General features: G+C 41.6%; 2 protein-coding genes across 4 annotated transcripts in view; one reads left to right on the top strand and one right to left on the bottom strand.

Annotated features, from left to right (window-relative positions):
- The first annotated feature begins 1415 nt into the window (after positions 1–1415).
- Positions 1416–11989, top strand: LOC139479788 (homeobox-containing protein 1-like). Of its 3 annotated transcripts, none has more exons than XM_071262661.1 (7): positions 1416–1457; positions 3690–4130; positions 5193–5278; positions 6289–6516; positions 7298–7498; positions 9186–9284; positions 11249–11989. In XM_071262661.1, exons 2-7 carry the CDS (start codon positions 3709–3711, stop codon positions 11470–11472), a joined length of 1260 nt encoding a protein of 419 aa, XP_071118762.1. In that variant the 5' UTR covers positions 1416–1457; positions 3690–3708; the 3' UTR covers positions 11473–11989. The 3 variants fall into 3 exon arrangements, with proteins under 3 accessions (XP_071118762.1, XP_071118760.1, XP_071118761.1); XM_071262659.1 differs by having other exon boundaries at positions 11246–11989; XM_071262660.1 differs by having other exon boundaries at positions 1436–1625; positions 11246–11989.
- Positions 11990–15098: 3109 nt separating this feature from the next.
- LOC139478491 (structural maintenance of chromosomes protein 6-like) overlaps positions 15099–22571 on the bottom strand; it is a 40455-nt gene continuing 32982 nt past the window's right edge. Inside the window, exons 24-26 of the mRNA XM_071260978.1 lie at positions 16538–16690; positions 15900–15997; positions 15099–15220 (exon numbers count right to left, since the gene is read on the bottom strand). Coding sequence (XP_071117079.1) covers positions 15112–15220; positions 15900–15997; positions 16538–16690 — 360 coding nt within the window. The 3' untranslated portion in view covers positions 15099–15111. The remainder of the gene's footprint in view (positions 15221–15899; positions 15998–16537; positions 16691–22571) is intronic.

Below are 22571 nucleotides of genomic sequence, written 5' to 3'. Positions count from 1 at the left end.
AAAAGGCCATAAACTACTGGTACTCGAGGAGAAAACAATTAACCATACTTCAAAAACGACTAAGAAAAACTCACGCTTTCTTATCAACGCGTTGGAGTAGATTCTGCTTTAGTAAACCTGTCATTGAAAAATGACCCTCAATTTGTAACTTCAAAAGAAACCTACGGCGTTTGTCAGGGGGAAACACCCTCCATACTAAATTTCGATTTTTTTTGTATAGCCGTTTTTTCATTCCTTGTGTTATGTAAAGAAGATTTTTTAAATTTACCATGTGGAGTTTTAGGTCCCATACCATGTATATGCTTATTATAATATTTCCATACTCAATCCATTTATTGAAAAACGATTGCATTTTAGGTTTAAGATCAACATGACGTCAATAATGATACGTTGTGACGTCATTATTGTGTGATGTCTTAAAACATTGCGTCAACAATGCCTTCTGTATTACGTCAACAATGGTATTTGAAATACCTCTGCGCGAAATCATTATTACACATTGATTTCGTATGGATATATATTCCCCACCTTATGCTCTCGCTCGGGATATATCGGAATTAAGACACTGGTGTCGTAAACATAGTATGACACGAACACGAATATAATGTTCAATTTATTACCGAAGAAGATTAAGATGTCTATACATACAGAGGCGAATTTTAGTGTTTACCTATAAGGACAGCAAGTCTCAACAGCAGCGGAACCAAAATTGTCGAATGTCAAAAATCTTCAGCTTTGACGTCGTTCGAATGACGTCAATAATGCCGTCCGGATGATGGAAACAATACACTGTTGTCTCGTGACGTGATATAATCCTAGGGCACATACGATTTTTATGAACCCGATATGTTTGCCTTCGTAGATAATAAATATATGATTACCTACGAGGCCAAACATATCTAGGCAACAGTGTATTATTTCCGTCATCCGGACGGCATTGTTGACGTCATTCGAATCTTATTGTGACGTAAAGTCGGAATGACGTCACACTAGAAACGACGTCATTGCTGAAGATTGTTATATGACATAAACACTCATATAACATATCCTCTATGTGTGTGTGTGTGTGTGTGTTAACTCTCTTATTTTTAGCCATATGGATAACAATATCACATCTCATTCGATATTAAGATATTCGCTCATAGTGAATTTGTACGAGTTAAACTGATAATTATAATAATCGTTTTACTTTCTTTCAAAGTAAAACCCTCTATAGCCTATAAAAAGTTAAAAACAAACAACAAATATGATGAATTATATCACTTTTAAGCATTTATATCGCGCAGATTACGTCATTAATCACAATGACTTGCCGAGATGAATTATTTGAAAGAAGACCATGCGCGCTATAAAACCAGTGCTCGCCCATGACCCCTCAATCTGCTGAGAATGGACCGTTCCATAGTTACCGCTGTCTCTTACATGATGAGTTAGTGACAACGACCGCTGTTAACCTGGTTAGTGAGATTAGCTAGTGAGGTGGTGCGTGGTTTGGCTTAAAACACGAACGATATTAGTTTTACTAACACATCCATGTCCTGTAATGTTTAAAAACAATATAACGCTTCGTGGAGCGCGTTACATGGCGTAGAGGGAGCCGCGGTTAGGCGAGTTGCTGAGAGCTGGTAAGTTAACCGATCTAACCAACATGGCGGCCGACAGGCTCGTTAGGGAGTAGTTAGCCCTTCATGCAGCAGTTTTCTAACAACCTAGAAATGAAAGAAGAGTCAACATAATTAGTTTGCATGAATTAAGTGATGTTGCAAATTCTTAACGAGATCTATTTTTAAACTCGGGGAATCCCCATATTCCAGCGCGCCTGGACTGTGTTGACCTGAGATATATATGGACGGAGATGAGACAAATAGATAACGCCCAATGGGTCCGGACTACAGTGTCGGTTCACTGGATATTCCACTCAAAACGCCCACTGCCCAATCGGCGTCCTGTGACCTAACAATACCACCTTATATTTATATGAATTTTTTTTATCACAAAAAATACACAAATATCGACATTGATATTTAACATTAACATTATGTATAATTTTGTATAATAGATCTTGTGTTCACATTCTATAAACATATTTACACAATTTTAAAACGCTATAGATCTATATGAATTACAACATTTTAACTATAGGAATGATAGAAAGACTTGTACATAACATATTATTCAATTCTTTTGTTATGTTGTATAATTTTTACATATTTTTACGTAAGGGGCGACCAACCGGATCGGGGGGTCAGGCTTGCTGTCTTGGTTGATGCATGTCATCGATCCCAATTGCATGGATCAATGCTCATGATGTTAATCACTGGATTGTCTGGTCCAGACTCGATTATTTACAGACCGCTGGAATATAGCTGGAATATTCCTGAGTGTTCAGCACAATTTCATTGTGTTAAGTCATGATTTGGATAACACTGGATATGAATACTACTCTTTTTTTTATGTGATATTTGCAATACATTCCCAATGATATCAACTGGGAATGTATTGCATGTATCATATGAAATAGAGGGGGAGTTATTTCTTCATGAAAAAAAAAGGAAAAAAAAAAGGGGATCTTCAGTGAATACATATACAAATTGTTTTTAAGAGTATGGCGGGGGCCCAGTCCTTTAAGGCGTTGCGATTTGCTGTGCAGAGTTCACCCCGATTATGTTTCTAGGTTTGTCAGCACCATACTCATGCTTGTAGGTTTCGCCGAAGTGGTAAACGTCTGAGACCTGCATCACTTCGGGCTTTCCTCCCATATTAAGCTGACACGCTGCAATATCACTGGAATACTGTTAAAAGCAGCTTTTTGGTTAGCATAGTAGAAGTCATCTTCCCGAGTCAAGGGAATTAACTGACTATAAATGTCCAGTTTCTACCCTTGCCAAACTAGGCTGGGATTATGGAGTTCTGTTTTGGCTGGACTAACAAGTCTATGCATAGTCCAATCACAGTTGCGTAACAAAATTGACATCTGGTTCGTAAACAACATGGATTTCAACGTGAAGATTTCGGTCGACTGCAGGATTTGCAAAGGATGTGTACCATCAACTGGGCATCGACAGATATTTTGCAAATCTATTCGCTGTTTTTAATCAAGGTGCTCACATGATTTGATGCACCCCGCGAGGTAATACCCTTTTTTTAACAATATGGATCTTGATTATCGATCAGATCGTCTTGACTGGGCACAGCTATTTTGTTGGAAACAAATGCAAGTGATATGAGAGATGGAATCTGATTGGTCAATAGGAGGGACATAGAAGGAACATAACTCGTAATAGCCACTGGCTATAATCGACCCCAGAAATTCCAGCGTAGTTTGGCAAGGGTGGAAACTGGACTTTTATAGTCGGTTAACTCCCATGCCTCAGGAAGATGGGTAGAAGATTGGTCAGGTAATAACAAGCAATTGTATTATTGAGTCCAATAGATTGTGTGAGGAAGGACAGTCGTAGTGTTATCTAGGATTCCAAACTAAGTGCACTTGGCAGGCAAATTGGGAAACCAAAACTTGATTTCGTTCAAATTTAGATTTTTAATGTTTGTATATTTTAAATTCTAAGGAATTTTTGCTTCAGACTTGGGCCCAATCTTAGTCTCTAAGCAGGTCTAGCTTAAACCTCAGAGTGATTCCTCTATATACTAGCATACCTGTATTTAAGGACCTATTATATCTCTTCCTACAGCCTGAAGTGTTGGACAGCCATGTCTCTCCCGATGGTGTCTGTGGGTGCGGGACAGCCCCTCTTCACCGTCGAGCAGATTGAGCTCATCCGACGATTGAGGAACAGTGGTATCACCAAGGAGCAGGTGATTCAGGCCTTTGATGCGTTCAGCCGCATTGATGCCGAACTGGGTCACCTCTACACTGTCCCCAAGAGTCTGGCGCCAGTGGGCGCCATGAAACTAAACCAGCCAACACCTTGTCAGTCGGCCAAGGCATCAAGTTCTACTGAGGTGTCAAGGGTCAAGCGGCGTCGTGATGATAGCTTTGATGAGGAGGGAGGTTTTGGGGAGGATGAGATTGTCATACATTCTTTCGAGGAGCGTGAGTTGGTCAGTCCCCAGAACCACAACTCTCTCGGCATCGATGATGACCTGAAAGCCAGACTGGATGATTTCATGAAGTTAGTACCATGTTTGTATTGAGGAAAGTCAGTGCAGCGCTTACTTTTGGGCAAAGGTGACATTTCCAGTTGAGTCAATTTACGTGAGCAATTGCTGACATTTGCTCAACATGACATTATCACCTGTTAGGCTAAAAAAAATAATAGCCCTGGTTCGCATCATCATAAAGTCAGCTGCATGTTTCGTTTTTTTTTCCATTTAAAATTTACAAAAAAAATCATAATACTTAAAGACAATTTGATCCAATATAGCACGCAGTTACTTCCCTTTACATGTGCACTGCTTCACTGCGCATCTCGTGTTATGGTCATGGCGGCAAGAGGAGTTTGTATGCTTGTTTATGTAGGGAGGCCCTGTCCCAGGTTGATGGTACACAGCTGTTTATTTGGTTACATACTAGGTTGAACAAGCAAAAAAACACCCCCCAAAAATGCCTGCCCGCACTATATTTTCAAAAGTCATTGCCTGTGAATCAATTCTATTATTCTTTTAAGCCTTAAGCCTTAAGCCTCCTCTGTTACAAAGCTCCAAAGATGTCTGTCTGTAATGAGGTAACTTTGACTTAACAGAAGTAGTTCAAGCAACACATCGCTTCCATTTCAATTCTCCCTAATGAGGGGGCACAGGTGGCCCAGTCGTCTAAGGCGCCGGGATTCACTGTGCAGTGTTGCGTCCCTTGGGCACGCCAGAAACCTATAATTGTGGGTCCCAATCCCGGTTCGCCCCAATTATGTTTCTAGGTTTGTCAGCACCATACCCGTGCTCATGAGTTTCACCGAAGTGGTTAACGTCTTAGACCTGCATCACTTCGGGCTTTCCTCCCACATTAAACTGACACGCCGCGATATAACTGGAATACTGTTAAAAGCGGCGTTAAACCCAACTCACTCACGCACTCATTCTCCCTAACGACCTTGCTGTGAATATGATTGATACTCAAAAAGCTTTATTCCTGCTAAAGTCTAACAGATGTCAAAGTTAGGTGACAAGTTTGGTCAACATGGTCAAGTACATTGTTTTTGTGGAGAGGTCTCACACTGCTGTATTCTCTCTATTGACAGAATGCCAGCTCCGAAGCGACTTGAAGAAATCGTCACCATGGTTACGATGGCTGGTGTCGGGGTGCCGATTATTGCAGACAAAACAGGTAATGATTGCAGAGAGAACACCTGGGCCCACTTGCACAAAACGATCTTAGCGCTAAGACTATTGTAAGCCTATGTTAAAGTATGGGAGTTACGATCATCTTAGCGCTAAGACTGTTGTAAGCCTATGTTAAAGTATGGGAGTTACGATCATCTTAGCGCTAAGATCACTTAGTGCAAGTGGGCCCAGGTGTCTACAATGAGTCCAGTTTAATACCACTTTGAATTCACCGACTGTCAGCTTAGTGGGGAGGGAAAGCCCATAGCGATGCAGGTCTAGCCTGACAAACCAAGGATTATCGCCAGGATGAATGTGGATTTTGTCATAGCTAAGTGAAAGATTGTATCACAATTTGTTACAACACAACTTGTTTATTCAAGATCCAGACTCAAAACTCACGCTTCTACCATCTCCATTATATCCTCATAACCTAGCCAGATATCCTAGCAATATGTATCAAACATTTGATGACTTACCATCACTTACCAGTTACTTAGCAGTATTAGAATTTCCCCACAGTGACAGTGTTTACATTCATTATGACTTACAGTGTCTAGAGTTATCTCCCTTTGGAAGTGCTTGTTGCCTCCTCAAAGCATGCAACTGCACAGCATATAGGGCCAACATTGAGGCATTAAAACCCAACTCACTCACTCTGAGGGGCGATCAGGTAGCCTAGTGGTTAAAGTATTGGCTCGTCACGCCAAGACCCAGGTTCGATTCCCGATATGGGTACAATGTGTGAAGCCCATTTCTGGTGTTCCCCGCCGTGATATTGCTGGAATATTGATAAAAGCGGTGTAAAAACATACTCACCCCTGTCTGCTAAAGCTACCACATAATCCTCCCTGTCACAACTGTTGATTAACTGTCTCTCTCTCTCACTCACTCTGAATGTATATTTGTGTAAACTTCAACCAGTTGTGGATTACCTGATTGATAAATTAACTCTGTACTAAAAGAATAAAGGAAGTTGCTTGGAAGTGTCACTGATCCGTCGTCTTGTCCCAGGACTGACCGTCTCCACCATAAACCGCTTCCTCCAGGGTGAGACTGTGGACATCTCCAGCAACCAGAGGCGCTCCATCTACATCTGGTACCTCAAGCAGCTTCAGAAGGCCGGCACCACCACATACATGCCGGCCAAACCTGCAATGTCAAGGCCGCAGGCTGCCCTCGTACACCGGAAGGGGATGGGGCAGCCAGTCGTTCAGATCATTCCCAGCATCAGGACGCCAGGTAGCATTTGTTTGTTTGTTTGTTTGTTGTGATCAGATTACATAGTCTATCAATCAGAATATATTTTTTGTTTGTTGTTTAACGCCACACTCAGCAATATTCCAGTTATATGACGGCGGTCTGTAAATAATCAAATCTCGACCAGACAACCAGTGATTGATATCATGAGCATTGATGTACGCAATGGGGATATGATGACATGCATCAACCAAGTCAGGGAGCCTGACGACCTGATCTGTTAGTTGCCTCTTATGACAAGCATGGGTTACTGAACATGCTGAAGACAGCATTCTACCCAGGATCTTCACAGGAAAACCAGGTGGTCACAATGGCAGCATGTCTGTCATCCCTTGCAATAATGTTTCCGATGGACGATTAACAGTCAAGTTGCTTCACTCACTCACTGAAAATGCTTCCACTTATTTCACATTATTGTTGATGGACATGAGGGCCAGTTGAAAGTCATCTCAGTCAAGGTGACAGGTCAAAGGTCATCTATCCACACACAGCAGTCCTTGTGGCCAACCAATCACCATTTCAGTTGACTCTAACTCAGACTGTCCTGGACTTGAGCAAATAGTCTGAAGCCCAAGCCAAATAAAATTACGCTCAGTCCATGAAGCTCAGCAAGTAATTGTGTATTTGCTCGTATTAGCTTTAAAATATGAACCTGAAATTATGCAAAAAGACAAGTTTACCTGTCATCTGCTGTAAAACCTCTGTCCAAATGTTATCCCCGATGATGAATGTAATGTCTACGTTTCACTTTCCTCTGCGGCAGAGGTCAGTCTCGATAGCAGCACACTGGACAGTCACTTCACCATCATCCACGGCGGTGAGCCCATACCTCGCCGTGAGCGCTTCACCTTCCGGGAGAAGCACATCGAGATCCTGGAAGAAGCATTCCGAGCCAATCAGTACCCTTCGAACGAGGAGCGCGAGCAGATTGCCGTCACATGCAATGATGTCATGAAGGTCATATGTGAGTGTCCAGCCTTACACTTCGTCTCAGAAATATGAGTGAGTGAGTGAGTGAGTGAGTGAGTGAGTGAGCTAGTAAATCAAGAAAATCAGGCGAGGTGAGGTAAAATGGGGTTTAATGTCAAGATTATTGCACTTATATAGCGCATGGGTGTGGGTGTGCATGTGTGTGCATGCTTGTACTAGTCTGGACTGATGCCGATTTACAGTGCTAGCCCACTGAGATAATTATGCTTCAGTTTAACATGAATACCCCACTCAGACACAGTAGCCTATACTGACTCCGAGCCAGCAGATCTTGTTTTAGCCCCTTAATGCCGAGGGTATTATACAGGGTAACGAGTACCATTTTTAATGTCTTTTGGTATGACACGGCCGGGGATTGAACCCCGACCTTCTGCTCTCTGGGCGGACATACTACCACTAGACCACAGAGGAGGTCCAAGAAAATCAGACCAGTTTTAATCTGTATATGATATGGTGACACACTGTCCTGTCATTTAGTCAGGTGATTTTTGTTTAGTTAATACACACCCGCTGCATTCAGCAATATTCCAGCTATATGACAGCAGTCTGTAAATAATCAAATCTGGACCAGACAATCCAGTGATCGATATGAGACTGGATCCACAAAATTGGGATATGATAACATGCGTCAACTAAGTCAGCGTGGCAGACCATTCGATCCCATTGGTTGCCTCTTATGACAAGCATAGTTGCCTCTTACGGCAAGCATGGATTACTAAAAACCTATTCTACCCTGGATCTTCACGGGTGTGATCTGTGAATAATCAACAAGACAAACTAGTTGTTGACAGGAGCAACATTCCACACTGTGTGGATATGATGACACACAATTAACAAGGTCATCAGGACAGAGGGGTGGTCTAGTTGTCCAAGGTACAGAGTTGTGTCCCTTAGGCATGCCAGGAACCTATGATCATAGGTTCAAATCCCAGTTTCCCCGATTTTGTTGTAAGGTTAGTCATGCTCTCCTCCCACATTAAGTTGTCATGATGTGATAAAACTGAAGTACCAAAGATTGTCCAATGGTCAGAGGTTTTTGATGCACTGAAAATAATGACCCTCCCCTAATGCTTGTCATATTTTTGGAGGACCCTCCTTGAAAAGACACAATGCTTTTACAATGCAAAAGCATTGTATGTTTTTTTATAAAAAGTCCAATTTTGCATGACCCTCCCCAAATATGTCTTATTTTTTCCAATCCTCGGGGGTACGGGTGGCCCAGTCGTCTATGGCGCCGTGATTCGCTGTGCAGAGTTGTGTCCCTTCAGCATGCCAGAAACCTATGATTGTGGGTTCGAATCCCGGGTTTGCCTGATTATGTTTCTAGGTTTGTCAGCACCATACCCGTGCTCATGGGTTTCACCGAAGTGGTAAACGTCCGAGACCTGCATCACTTCAGGCTTTCCTCCCACATTAAGCTGAAATACCGCGATATAACTGGAATAATGTTAAAAGCGGTGTTACACCCAACTCACTCTTCTGATCCTCCCCTAGAGACAGTCCTATTTTGGTGCGACCCTCCCCCAGTTCCTCTGTCCACTCTCTCCAACAATAGATCACCAGTCCCTTATTGGCATCATTTATTCTGTTAAATTTTGTATCAGATTATTGAAGAATAACGGTCACCATGGTTACATGTGTATGGGGATTGTGTGTTGCAGCAGGACGGAGACTGTCGGAGAGGGAGAGGGTCAGTGCCTACATTGTGTCAAACTGGTTCAACAATCGCAGGAAGGAGGTCAAGCGACTTGCAAGAGAAGGTGAGCTTTCAGTCATATACTCATGGTCATAAGTAATGCAACCACATAATTTGACACTTCAAAAGTTCATGTAACATAGATAGAATTCAAATATGTCCCAAATAACTTGTCTCTGATGAAGATGTAAAAATGTTCACCCAGTATTTGTGCCTTCTGATTTTAGGGAAGGAACTCTGATTTCAAACCATTTGACAAGATATTTGTTCATTAACATCATTGTTATATTAGGTGTATCATGTAAATGAATTTTGGAAATGAACATGCGGGTTCTTGAGGGTGGCAATGTGGGACTGTGTTTGGTAGTCTCCAATCTCATTAAAATCAGACCTTAGTTCTCGCTACCGCTAGACAAAGATCTGAGGACATCCCATTACGGGTCACGTCAGACCGACCTTGTGCGAACTTTGACCGACCAATGGAATGACCAATCAGAAGGCAGCTTTCTCGTGCTTTACGGCACTAATTTAAAATTGGCGACTACGCTTCGAAACATATTTTGACAAATTCTCGATTACAGATTTGAAACCTGAACAAAAGAACATTCTGAAATGGCTAATATATGGTCTAGATTGTATGGATTCAGTCATTAAACCCGTAACTATCATTCAGAGTTAAAGTTTTCGAGGTTGCATGATTAGAATTCACATTCCGACTGTCACTTTCATAATCTGGTAAGCGATGCTCTGATTGGTCGGATGAAAGGTCGTTCTGACGTGACCTCTAATGGGATGTCCTCAGATCTTTGTTTAGCGGTAGCGAGAACTGAGGTCTGATTTTAATGAGATTGGGTAGTCTCAGACAGGAGAAACATTTGGGTTGCAGGTCAGTTAACAATTCCTCAATATCATTAAAATCAGATCTGAGTTCTCCCTACCACTAAACAAAGATCTGAGGACATCTCATTACGGGTCACGTCAGACTGACCTTGCGCTAACTTTGACCAACCAATGAATGACTGACAAGAAGTCGACATTAGCCAATCAGAAGGCAGCTTTCTGGTGCTTTACAGCACTAATTTCAAATTGGCAACTGCACTTCGAAATATCTCTGAAAAAAAGAACATTCTGGAATGGCTAATAGTCTAGATTGTATGGATAGACGTTAAGCCTGTAACTCGTTGGGAATACCTTGTGTTCAAAGTTTTCGAGGTTGCATTATCAGAAATCACATTCTGACTGTCACTTTCATGATCTGGTAAGCGATGCTCTGATTGGTCGGATGAAAGGTCGTTCTGACGTGACCCCTAATGGGATGTCCTCAGATCTTTGTTTAGCGGTAGCAAGAAGTAAGATCTGATTTTAATGAGGTTGACAATTCCTCTACTGCCCTGTGATTTGTCGTGCATTTCTGCTACAGAGAGCTGGACAAGTCTCACTCTGGACGACATTAATTATTAAGACAGAAGGGAGGCAACTCCTGACAGACTATCATTGTGCCAGCACTTGGCTCAGTGATGTTATAATAGAATACTAGAATTATCCTCAAACTGAGGTTAACTGTTTTTTTTAAGTATTGTTTTTCATAAGAGAATGGATCAATGGTGCTTCATGAGAAACGTGTTTGTGATTTTCTAACTGTATGAATTCATGGTATTTCCCTAAATAGGTTGTTCTTCGAAACATTTTGCAATTTCATCTAATATTCTTCACCCATGAAGATCCAGGTTAAAATTGGTTTTCAGCAACCCCTGCTTGCCATAAAAGGCAACTATGCTTGTCGTAAGAGGCAACTAACGGGATCGGGTGGTCAGACTCGCTGACGTGTTTGATGCATGTCATATCCCAATTTCGTGGATCGATGCTCATAATATCAATCACTGGATTGACTGGTCCAAACTTGATTATTTACAGACCGCCGGAACATAGCTGAGTACATTGTTATACAGTAAACATGAAATATATTCTGATTGATAGGTTACATAATCTGATCGATAAATAAATAGCAATCTTATTTTGTAATAGAAGGTGTCTCCTTTGCTGACGTAGTCCTCCCAAGTCGACTGAAATCCCGCCATCTAGTCCCCAACTCCGACTCTCCCCTCTCGCACGACGATCTGGTCCCAGGTGAGCCCGACGGCAGTGACAGCAATCAGCTTGACTACGCCACCATCAACAAGATGCTGTATTCCCTGGAGGGGGAGGAGGAGAAGGTTGTCATCAAGCAGGAACCAGCAGATGAGGACTCCTGACAGGCTACATCTAGCTGAATGGAAGAGGAACAAGCAGATGTCCCTTGACAGCCCACGGTCAGGTCCCTTGACGGCCCATGTGTCCGGCTGGTCATCAGAAGGGTGGACGTGCCCATGTGTTTTGTTAGATGTCACAACATGTACTTTGATGTCCTTAACAAGACAACTCACGGACTCCCTACATGTCGCAAGGAGGAGACCTATGACGCTTCATGTGGTTTGTTCAGGATAATGTGGTAGCAATTGGATTTGGGGCCAATTTTGTCAAGTGATGGCTTCTTTGTGACAAAGGATAATATACAATTCTGGTTATCTACCACTGACAAACACTATATATTATATGCCAAACAGACTTGTCCAAGTCAAGAAAGGAATGAATGTTTGACATAAAAGTGGTATCGTGGTTTAGCTGCCGGACAGCATTCATTGTCAGCGTCAGATAGTAACAAGTTGTTGTAATAGTGTTGTGCATTGGTGTCTGTACTTCAATTTATTAAGAGGGGCACGGGTGGCCCAGTTGTCTAAGGCGCCGCAATTTGGCGCCGCAAACAAATAAAGCAATTTGACCGAGGAAGTTGTTGCAGATGTTAACATCCTTATGGAGTGAGTAGGGTTCAAGGCCACTCTGACCTGTATCTCGGTTATAGTGCGGAGTCAGTTTGATGGAGCAGACAAACCCGAGTTGTTTACAAAACTAAATCTGAACAAATTGTTGGATTACTTAGAAGTTGATGGATGACAAAGTGGACACAATTTATGGATAACAACTTCTTATGTAAAGGCGACGTTTCTGTGTAGATGCTCATACCATTGTCAAGCAAGGCTGAAACATCGCCTTTACAGTAAATAAAGTTGTTATCCATAAATTGTATATACTATGTAGATCTAAACATAGTGAAGAACCAACACACAATGCAAGAAAGGTGTCTGAAATGGCACAAGCTTTCTTGTATTTATCTAATTTTACCTCTGATATTGACATGAATAAGAATATGACAATGTTAAAAATTGAAAACTTGCTAACTTTCATGAATTCACATTTTTCCAACATCAAACTGCTCCCTAAGAATTAAGCTGCGTAAGTTGTAATTATCTGTTGCTATAGATACCACTACTTTTGCAGAGGCTTTCTATCATTTGTGCATCAGTGGCTTTTGTATTTTAATAACTTGCATTCAATGATAAAGAACAGACAAGTCTCATATTTCCGACAATTTTTAATATATTTATCCATGAACACTCATTCATCCATACTGGACGCATAACAATCAACTCACGAACATACTGTGAAAACAGTGCATGTTCTCCAGGACACAGTTGTTGACAGTCATACACTCCGTTCTGAAGGCACTGATTGTCAGATGTCTGAGCCACAAGCCACAAACTTGGCCCTTAAAACGAACAATGAATAAGTCTTAATTCTGAAGATTTGGGGGCCCAGAACCACTTGATGAAGATGTTAGATGAAGTTTTTGCATAAACTGCCTGTTACAATCATGTGTATGTAGCTTGTGGCCTGCCAGGCCCCGTTGTGCAAATATGATCGTAGCTCCATACTTTAACATAGGCTTATGGTAGTCGTAGTTCACAAAGCAAGATCACTGTGTGGAATGCGGCCAGGTCACTTAGAATATCCCTGAACAGAGCAAGGTACTGCAACGTATTCTCAAAAATAGCAGGGAATTGATGAGATGATCTCTTCATGTCTGTTAGTATTTGTCTCACATGTAGGAAGTTCAGGGATGAAGTAACACAGTAGTATTCCAGCACTTGTGGATGGACAATTCCTGCTATTGCAGCACAGCACACACTGCTTCACATTCCTGTGTAGTGGATATTAAAACACACTGGAGTATTGACCTTACAGGGGTAACCTGTCTAATTCCAATTAGGCCACACATTTTGTATTTTTCGTTTCACTGTCTCACCGCCTCCACTGAAAAGCAGCTGGTTTAAGAAATATTTACCTAATATAGACCCTCTTATGCAATATAACATTTTACATAAATTCCATGTCTACATCCTTATCAGTGACCATCTGCAGTCTTAACTCCATGGCAGACTGACATAAATGATTGACATTTATTTTTTTCCGGCCGACCTTGCGTGGAAAAGCTAGAATAAATCCATGAAACATAAAATTAAAAAAGTGTGGCCTTAGCATTGATGAGGAGCAGTGCAGGAATGATTTGTTGCTTAAAGCTGCACTCAGCAATATTTCAGCTATATGACGGCGGTCTGTAAATAATCAAGTCTGGACCAGACAATTCAGTGATTGACATCATGAGCATCAATCAACGCAACTGGGATATGTTGACATGCATCAACTAAGTCAGCAAGCCTGACCACCCAATCCTGTGAGTCGCCTCTTTGATAAGCAGTTGCCTTTTATGGAAAGCATGGGTTGCTGAAGACCTATTAATCAGTACTAGTTCTGCCTAATGAACATGGTACTTGTGTAAACAACTGAGTGTCGTAGTCGCTTCGTTTATTGGTTTTGAAGCCAATACACCTTAACAATCAATTATGTTTGGAGCGGACATCCCTGTGGAACAAAACTTGATAAAAATACGTATTAACCCCAGATTACATTTGGAAATATTCGCTTGAGAAAGCTAACCCTTACAATATAACAGGTCCCACTGGCAAAGATAGTAAGGGGTTCTCCCCTAGAGATAGAAAGGAGACTAAAGACGGTAGAGGTATGCAAGACCAGGGACAGTTTAGTCACAGCTGGAGACAATTGGCACAAAAAGCAGGCTTTGCCCAGTAAAATAACACCTCAAAATAATTGTTTGACAATCATTAAAGTATGTATGTTAAAATGAAAATGCAAGACAAGTTGCAAAAATAACAAACAAAAGAGTAAGATGTACACTGAATCCATGAAAACAAAAGACGACATGAATCTCCAAACATTGCCCATCTGTTCAACCCATCAGGGTTAACTATATCATAGCACTACTGAAAGGCAAATCCAGCAGACTGCACATACTTTCACTTCAACCAATCACAGTATTTGACAATTCTGGACACCGCAATCCTGACATGGAAAGGTTGGTAGAGTTGATGTCTAACATACATATTTCTCTCTGTCTGGCACAACTCACTTGCAGTCTGGCACAGAGTTAGCACGTCTTGATGTCTGGCACACTATCTGGCACCTGGCGTCTGGCATACTGTTGGCACTAGGCGTCTGGCATGCTGTCTAGCATACTGTTGGCACTAGGCGTCTGGCATGCTGTCTAGCATACTGTTGGCACTAGGCGTCTGGCATGCTGTCTAGCATACTGTTGGCACTAGGCGTCTGGCATGCTGTCTAGCATACTGTTGGCACTAGGCGTCGAGACATGTGTCTGGTTCTAGGCGTCTGGCACGCTGTCTGGTATACTGTTGGCACTAGGCGTCTAGACAGGCGTCTGGCACGCTGTCTGGCATACTGTTGGCACCAGGTGTCTAGACAGGCGTCTGGCTCTAGGCATCTGGCTCTAGGCGTCTGTCACGCTGTCTGGCATACTGTTGGTACTAGGCGTCGAGACAAGCGTCTGGCTCTAGGCGTCTGGCACGCTGTCTGGTATACTGTTGGCACTAGGCGTCTAGACAGGCGTCTGGCTCTAGGCGTCTGGCATACGGTTGGCACTAGGCTTCTTCCTCTTCAGCCTGACCTTCACCGAAGGGAAGCACTCCTTGACCTCGGTCAGGGTCCGGCATACGGAAAATACGTGAATCTATGCCAATGTTTAGTTGACTGAAACAGAATGTGTAATTACATGTTATATAACAAACTTGTGAATTGAAATAAATAATATCACTTACATGAATTTCAACAATGCCTGAAGTGTGTGTTAATAGACACTCTTCACAATGTAAGCATGTGTCCGATATCTCAATGTCGAGAAAGTGTGTCTGAACCAGATCTGTGTGCATGTTGGCATATATCATGACTGTTACATATCTTGTTTCTTGCTTGTTTGTTGTTTAAAGCCGCACTCAGCAACATTTCAGCTATATGACGGTGGTCTGAAAACAATCAAGTCTGGACCAGACAATTCAGTGATTGACATCATCGATCCACACAACTGGGATATGATGACATGCATCAACCAAGTCAGAGAGCCTGACCACCCGATCCCGTTATATTGACAAGCATAGTTGCCTTTTATGGCAAGCCTGAGTTGCTGAAGACCTATTCTTACCCGGATGTTTAAGGGTCTGTTACATATCAAGCGTGTCTGACGTATTAAGTGTCTGTACGATATATCATGTCTGTGTTTGTGCATGCAATAATATGTAGTGTCTGCCATAACCTGTCATGTGTGTGACCGCAGATTGTGTCGCAGCGCGTCAGACAGATTGTGTTGCGTGTGACAGATCGTGTCGTGTGTAATCTCATGTCCTGTGTGTGACAGATCTAGTCTGTGTCTGACCTCATATCTTGTGGAGTGAGGAAGATGAACTGCCGCCCTGTCTGCACCCGAGCAACCTCCATCATCATATCCATGGAGATCCGCCTGTTCACCATGTCCTGAAATACATCATCAGAATGTACGTCGTCAGGAATCTAATTGCCAATTATTCTTAGCGTCCGCCTTTTCCTTATTATAAGTGTTCGTCGACCTAAACACCAGTCAGCAATATGTCAGACACATCATGGCAGTCAGTAAATAATCAAGACTGGCCCAGACAAACGACTGGTCAACATTATGACCAATTCTACGTCAGAGTACAATGACAAGCAGCTGACCAAGTCACAATTTAGTTGTCTATTACCTCAAGCAGTGAAGGCTGAGGGTCTCTACAGGGTGTTCTGATGTCTTTGCACAACCAGAAAATCCAGTGACTGACATCATGAGCATCGATCCACGCATCCTAGTATAGGATGACATGCATAACCAAGTCAGAGAGCCTGACCACTCGATCCCGTGAGTCGCCTCTTATGACAAGCATGGGTTGCGAAAAACCAATCCAACCCAGCTCTTTACGGGCGATATCCAGTAAAGGTACTGCTAACAACACATGACAGAATAACATTATTTATGTGCACCAAAATGGCTGCTACACTCACCATGAAAACGTCGAACTCGTCAAGGCATCGGAAGGGGGACTCCATAGCATCCCACAATGCCAGGATGAAGCACACGGTGGAGAAGGATCGCTCGCCTCCAGACAGAGACTTTAGATCCTTGGCCCCCTCTGCCGAACTTGATGTTGGCTGCACCTAGCATAGAATTCCACTTTACACTCCACCGAAAATCATACTTAACCTGTCTGGTTTAGTCATGGTTATTTTTTACCGATATATTTAGTTATCTTAAACGTGAAGAAAAAAGATATTTATTCAAATATTTAAAAAATTGATTTCATTACAAATCTCATTCACTTATATAAATATTTATCTAAATATGAGTCATGTTAGATATACCAATTATAACATAATGACGAGGAATGTTTAAAGTACTCACGGAAATGAAAAAACCCTGTTTTTCTCAATTTAAAAATCGACACAAAGTGTTACGTAGCTGTAAATACGAAATAACAAAACAACTCGAAAAGTACTAGTCTGGATTTGCTAGTTTGATCTCAGTGAACAATAAAAAATGTATTTTACAGGAGGTAATTTGTCGGCACTTTTAACATTCAAAAAGTCCAAATTGACACAGCAGAAACAGACTATAGGCATTATGCACCAGTTCTCACCTGTCGTCAAGGTGTCATAGGTCACCTTGATCTACTTACACCTGGTTATGCCCTGTTTCACAATAGTCTGTTTTATTCACATTTTTACACACTTTTATGTGTAAAAAGGCATAAAAACATTTGATACGCTGTATTTGTGCCACGGCCCAATTAGTACTAATTTAGTTGTTTGAATATTTACATATTTTGTATATTAACTGCATATTTAAGATCTGAGGTCTAAGGTCGAAAAAACAGTTTTTTTTTCATTTCCGTGAGTACTTTAGTACACGGGTTACGAGTTGGAGGGGTAGGACAAGTACATCAACAAGCAGGACACCAAGGCAACAGGGAACGTTAGAAGCAAGCAACGGGTAGTCCATAACTGGTCACATGGTGAAGGTTAGTCATAAACTCCAACTAGAAAGGTCTACCACAATAAATACTGGATAAATCTTGTATCCTGATTTCCTGCTGATTCGTGAGGAATACCCACTTGTCTGGCATGAGTGAACTCCCAGGTACTCTGTACATCGTCCCTTCTGTCATTTTAATAAAATCCCAGACTTACTGGAACAGTGGTCCTTATTGAAGTTCAGGACTTTGAGACCGAAGCGTGGTTTGGTCAATGAATAACATTAATTACGCTAAAGAGTAGTGTGATTATACAAGGTTTCCCGTTCAGTTACTACTTACATAGGGCCATACATCGGTTATTACTTACATAAGGCATACATAAGCTATTACATAAGGCAATACATCAGTTATTACTAACATAGGACAATACATCAGTTATTACTTATATAGGATGATACATCAGCTATTACTTACATAGGGCGATACATCAGGTATTACTTACATAGGGTGATACATCAGGTATTACAATGGGGGATACATCAGCTATTACTTACATAGGGCGATACATCTGGTATTTCTTACATAAGGCAATACATCAGTTATTACTTACATAGGGCGATACATAAGGTATTACTTACATAAGGCCATTCATCATTTATTACTTACATAGGGCGATACATAAGGTATTACTTACATAGGGCGATACATCAGGTATTACTTACATAGGGCGATACATCAGCTATTACTTACATAGGGCGATACATCAGCTATTACATACATAGGGCAATACATCAGTTATTACTTACATAGGGCGATACATCAGGTATTACTTACATAAGGCCATATATCAGCTATTACTTACATAGGGCGATACATCAGTTAATACTTACATATGGCAATACATCAGTTATTACAGACATAGGGCGATACATCAGTTATTACTTACATAGGGCGATACATCAGCTATTACATATATATAGGGTGAGGCATCAGTTATTAAAGACACAGGGCAATACGTCAGCTATTACTTGCATAGGGTGACAAGTCAGCTATTATTTATATAGGGCGATACACCAGTTACTAATTCTATTGGGTGATACATTAACTATTAATCATATAGGGTGATACATCTGCTTATTACTATTGTTCAGGAGACTATATGCCTTCTAAGAAAGGTGAAATTCGAAACATTCTTCGGTAAAAAAATAGTTTTCTGGCCATGAAATAAAGATCATAATTAATTCTGAAATAAGATTTTTTTGTTACAAATTGAAATAATTACCTGGAATTTTTCAAATTCTTTTGCTTGACATTAGGGAAATTTTTATTACTTGATGAAATAACTGAATAATTTGGCAATTTTCAGGGGCAATACAGTAGGGTGAAGTGTTGTGGATCAAGGACTTGGAACTTGTGACACCACGGACCTCCTCGACAGCTAAACTCAACTGTTTGTTTGTTTATTTAACGCCGCACTCAGCAATATTCCGGCTATATGATGGTGGTCTGTAAATAATCCAGTGATTGACATCATGAGCATTGATCCAGGCAATTGGGATCGATGACATGCATCAACCAGTATTCCAGTTATTTCGCAGCGTGTCAGCTTCATGTGGGAGGAAAGCCTGAAGTGATGCAGGTCTCAGATGTTTAATACTTTGGTGTAACCAAAGAGCATGGGTATGGTGCTGACAAACCTAGAAACATAATCGCGGCGAACCGGGATTCCAACCCACAATCACAGGTTTCTGGCGTGCCCAAGGGACGCAACACTCCACAGCAAATCGTGGCGCCTTAGACGACTGGGCCATCCGTGCCCCCACAAGGAGTTTGATGTCAAACAAAATTGTACCAACTAGTGACCCAAATAATCTATGCAAAACAAAACCAACGCCTACATCGCTATGAAGAAAAAACCTGATGAGTAATCTACATGGCAAATGAAAGCGTCCATACATTAACCATCTTCCTGAGGCAAGGGCATTAACTGACTACGAAAGTCCAATTCCCACCCTTGACGAACTAGGCTGGAATTTCCTGACTCGATCGTAGCGCTACCACTGGCTATTACGAGTTATGTCCCTTCAATGTCCCTCCCACTGACCAATCAGATTCCATCACTCATATCACTTGCATTTGCTTCAAGAAATATGGCGGCGCCCGGTCAAAACGATCTGATCGATAACAAAGATCTCTATTGAAATAAAACGGGTCTTACACCACGAAGAGCATCAAATCACTTGAGCACCTTGATTAAAAACATGAAAAGATTTGAAAAATATCTGTCGACGTTTTGCAAATCCTGCAGTCAACGAAATCTGCACGTTTAAATCCATTTAGTTCATTACGCAATTTTGATTGGACTATGCATAGACTCGTTGACACCATATGAATCTGTTCGTGACTAGGGTACTGTGACACACACCCTTTTCCAAATTTTCTAAATTTTGTCAGTTAATGTCCCAGGAAATGAACCGATCTGAAACCCTGAAATATACACTAGGAGACCACTAATGAAGGGGCCGACTCACTGCAAGCTGGGTTCACACTTCTTTACATGGCGAGATTGCTGGACTGTTGGGGCAGCTACTGATGGGATAGGAGGCATCAGTAGCTGGAACAGGCTACTAACATAGACAACACTAGTGGCAGGTGCATAGAGAAGCGACAACTCCCTTAAAGCAGCTGGTTTACACAACAAAAGTGCTATTAGTCTTCTAGAGATATAGGAGGGTGTAGAGTATCCCCTTTGTCACATTTAGCAGAGAAAGGCATGTTTCTCAGTGAATGAAACTCCTATACAAATGATTTGTTTGTTTGTTGTTTACGCCGCACTCAGCAATATTCCAGCTACATGACGGTGGTCTGTGAATATTTGAGTCTGGACCAGACAATCCAGTGATTGAAAACATGAGCAACGATCCACGCAAATGGGATGCGATGACATGCATCAACCAAGTCAACGAGCCTGACCACCTGATCCCGTTAGTCGCCTCTTACGACAAGCAGTCTCCATTTACAGCAGACCTATTCTACCCTGGCTCTTCACGGGTCCCAATACAAATGAAAACTCTATGTGTTAATTCTAGTGCCATGCTTAACCATGAAGACTTCATGCTGGTGAGTACAAAGGGAGGTAACTGGTACCATAAACGATGCTCCGTTCATTGGTTTATGCAACTGAGGCTTACTTCTGCGGAAATTCCATCTTTCGCTTACACATTTACCACAGAATTCCTACATTTGAAGATTTACAGATTTTGATAAGGTATCAAACTGATGTTCTAAATCACACACTGCACATGTTTAAAGTGGGGAATTATATAACTTCCTTATGTGGATTAAATTTAAAATGATTGTCTGATTTGTGGTTGGTTGGTTTGTTGTTTAACGCCGCACTCAGCAATATTCCAGCTATATGACGGCGGTCTGTTAATAATCGAGTCTGGACCAGACAATCCAGTGATTGACATCATGAGCATCGATCCACGCAATTGGGATCGATGACATGCATCAACCAAGTCAGCGAGCCTGACCACCCAGAGTCACCTTTTACGGCAAGCATGGGTTGCTGAAGACCTATTCTACCCCGGAATCTTCACGGGTCTCTGATTTGTGGAGATGTAAATCCAAACGTGTTTGAATCTAAATACAACTCATGTCATAGAAGACATGGCTACATCTTACAGAGAAGTAGAAACACATCGGGGCCTATTCACATGCCAAAATCTGTTGGTCATGTCAAGGGTCAAGCAAAGGGTCATGTCCCAGGTTTGTGTTAGCGATGTGTAAGCTTAGTCCGGACATGCACATATCTCTGTATGGAGCTTCTACAGGCATATTGCATGCTGGTGTGTTCAACCAATTCAACCAATTATTGCAAGCACCCTGATGCACAGGTGAATACCACATTGAAACAAGAAAAGTGTTTGCGGGTATTTGCCCCCAAAAACCTCACCCTCTCCAGCGCCATTTCCAGGTGACACTATTGTCTTCAGAACATGCACACTAGAGTCTCAATCCAAATTAAAGTACAGTCAAGGCCTATTAATCCGACATGGTTGGTTGTAGATAATTATGTCGGATTAACGGGTATGTCGGATAAACGAAATTAAGCAGTATCAGCGTTTGTGATCGAAAATTTGACAACTACATGATAGATAACGATACGAACATGTTGTGGTAAAAAATGAAATATTTAAACTCTAAAGCTTAACACAAAACTACTGTTATGGGGTGTGACTAATTCAAAATAACTTTAAAAAGCAGTCAGGAAAGGAAGTCGGCAGTTTGAAATTAGTGCCTCAACTCAAGAGAGCATTTTTTTAAGTGGCTAATGTGGACTTCCTGTTAGTTATTTCATTGGTCGGTCAGTTTGCAAAAGGTCGTTCTGTCGTGACCTGTAATGGGATGTCCACAGGGGTAGCGAGAACTTGTATCCTACTCTAATGAGATCGAGTAATATAAGCATGTGATTAATATTGTTTTGTTTATTAAAAGATTAATTTTGTTGATTGTGAAGCAAGTTTATCTCGACAGCCGTTGTAATATGCAGCTGCCAGCCGGCTTGTCTCGGATCAAAACATGGGGCAGATGACCACAGAGTAAGCTGATCACTGTGTCGGATTAACGAGACTGATGTATGAGGGATTTCGGTAATTCGTTGCAAATTAGGTGTGTCGGAGTTGGGAGTGCGAGACTGTCGGATTAACGGGTCTAAATAGCACTGATTTAATCGGTTCCCTTCATTAGTGTTGGATAAAGCCGATTGTCGGATTAACGAGTGTCGAAATAACGAGACTTGACTGTACTTTGCATGCAGCTAACATAATGAAAAACCTTATGGCAATTCCAGTCTAATGACATCATTTCTGGTTTTGGAACACATGCCCACTATAATTTTAAACTGGAAAGTCCTATTCCTCCAAGTACTTTAATAAGAAAGTCATAACCACTTTTGTTTTAATGGCCATGCCACAGTTTAACATGAATACCACTCAGGCACAGTATACTGACTCCGAGCTGACCAGTCCTGGTTTGAGGAACTTAATGTGAGCACCAGGCAG

Source organism: Haliotis cracherodii, unplaced genomic scaffold (genome assembly GCF_022045235.1).
Source record: "Haliotis cracherodii isolate W230 unplaced genomic scaffold, xgHalCrac1.p SCAF_4, whole genome shotgun sequence".
NCBI classification, from domain to species: domain Eukaryota; kingdom Metazoa; phylum Mollusca; class Gastropoda; order Lepetellida; family Haliotidae; genus Haliotis; species Haliotis cracherodii.
Note: the sequence above shows the minus strand (reverse complement) of the source record. Positions and strands in the feature narration are given on the sequence as shown.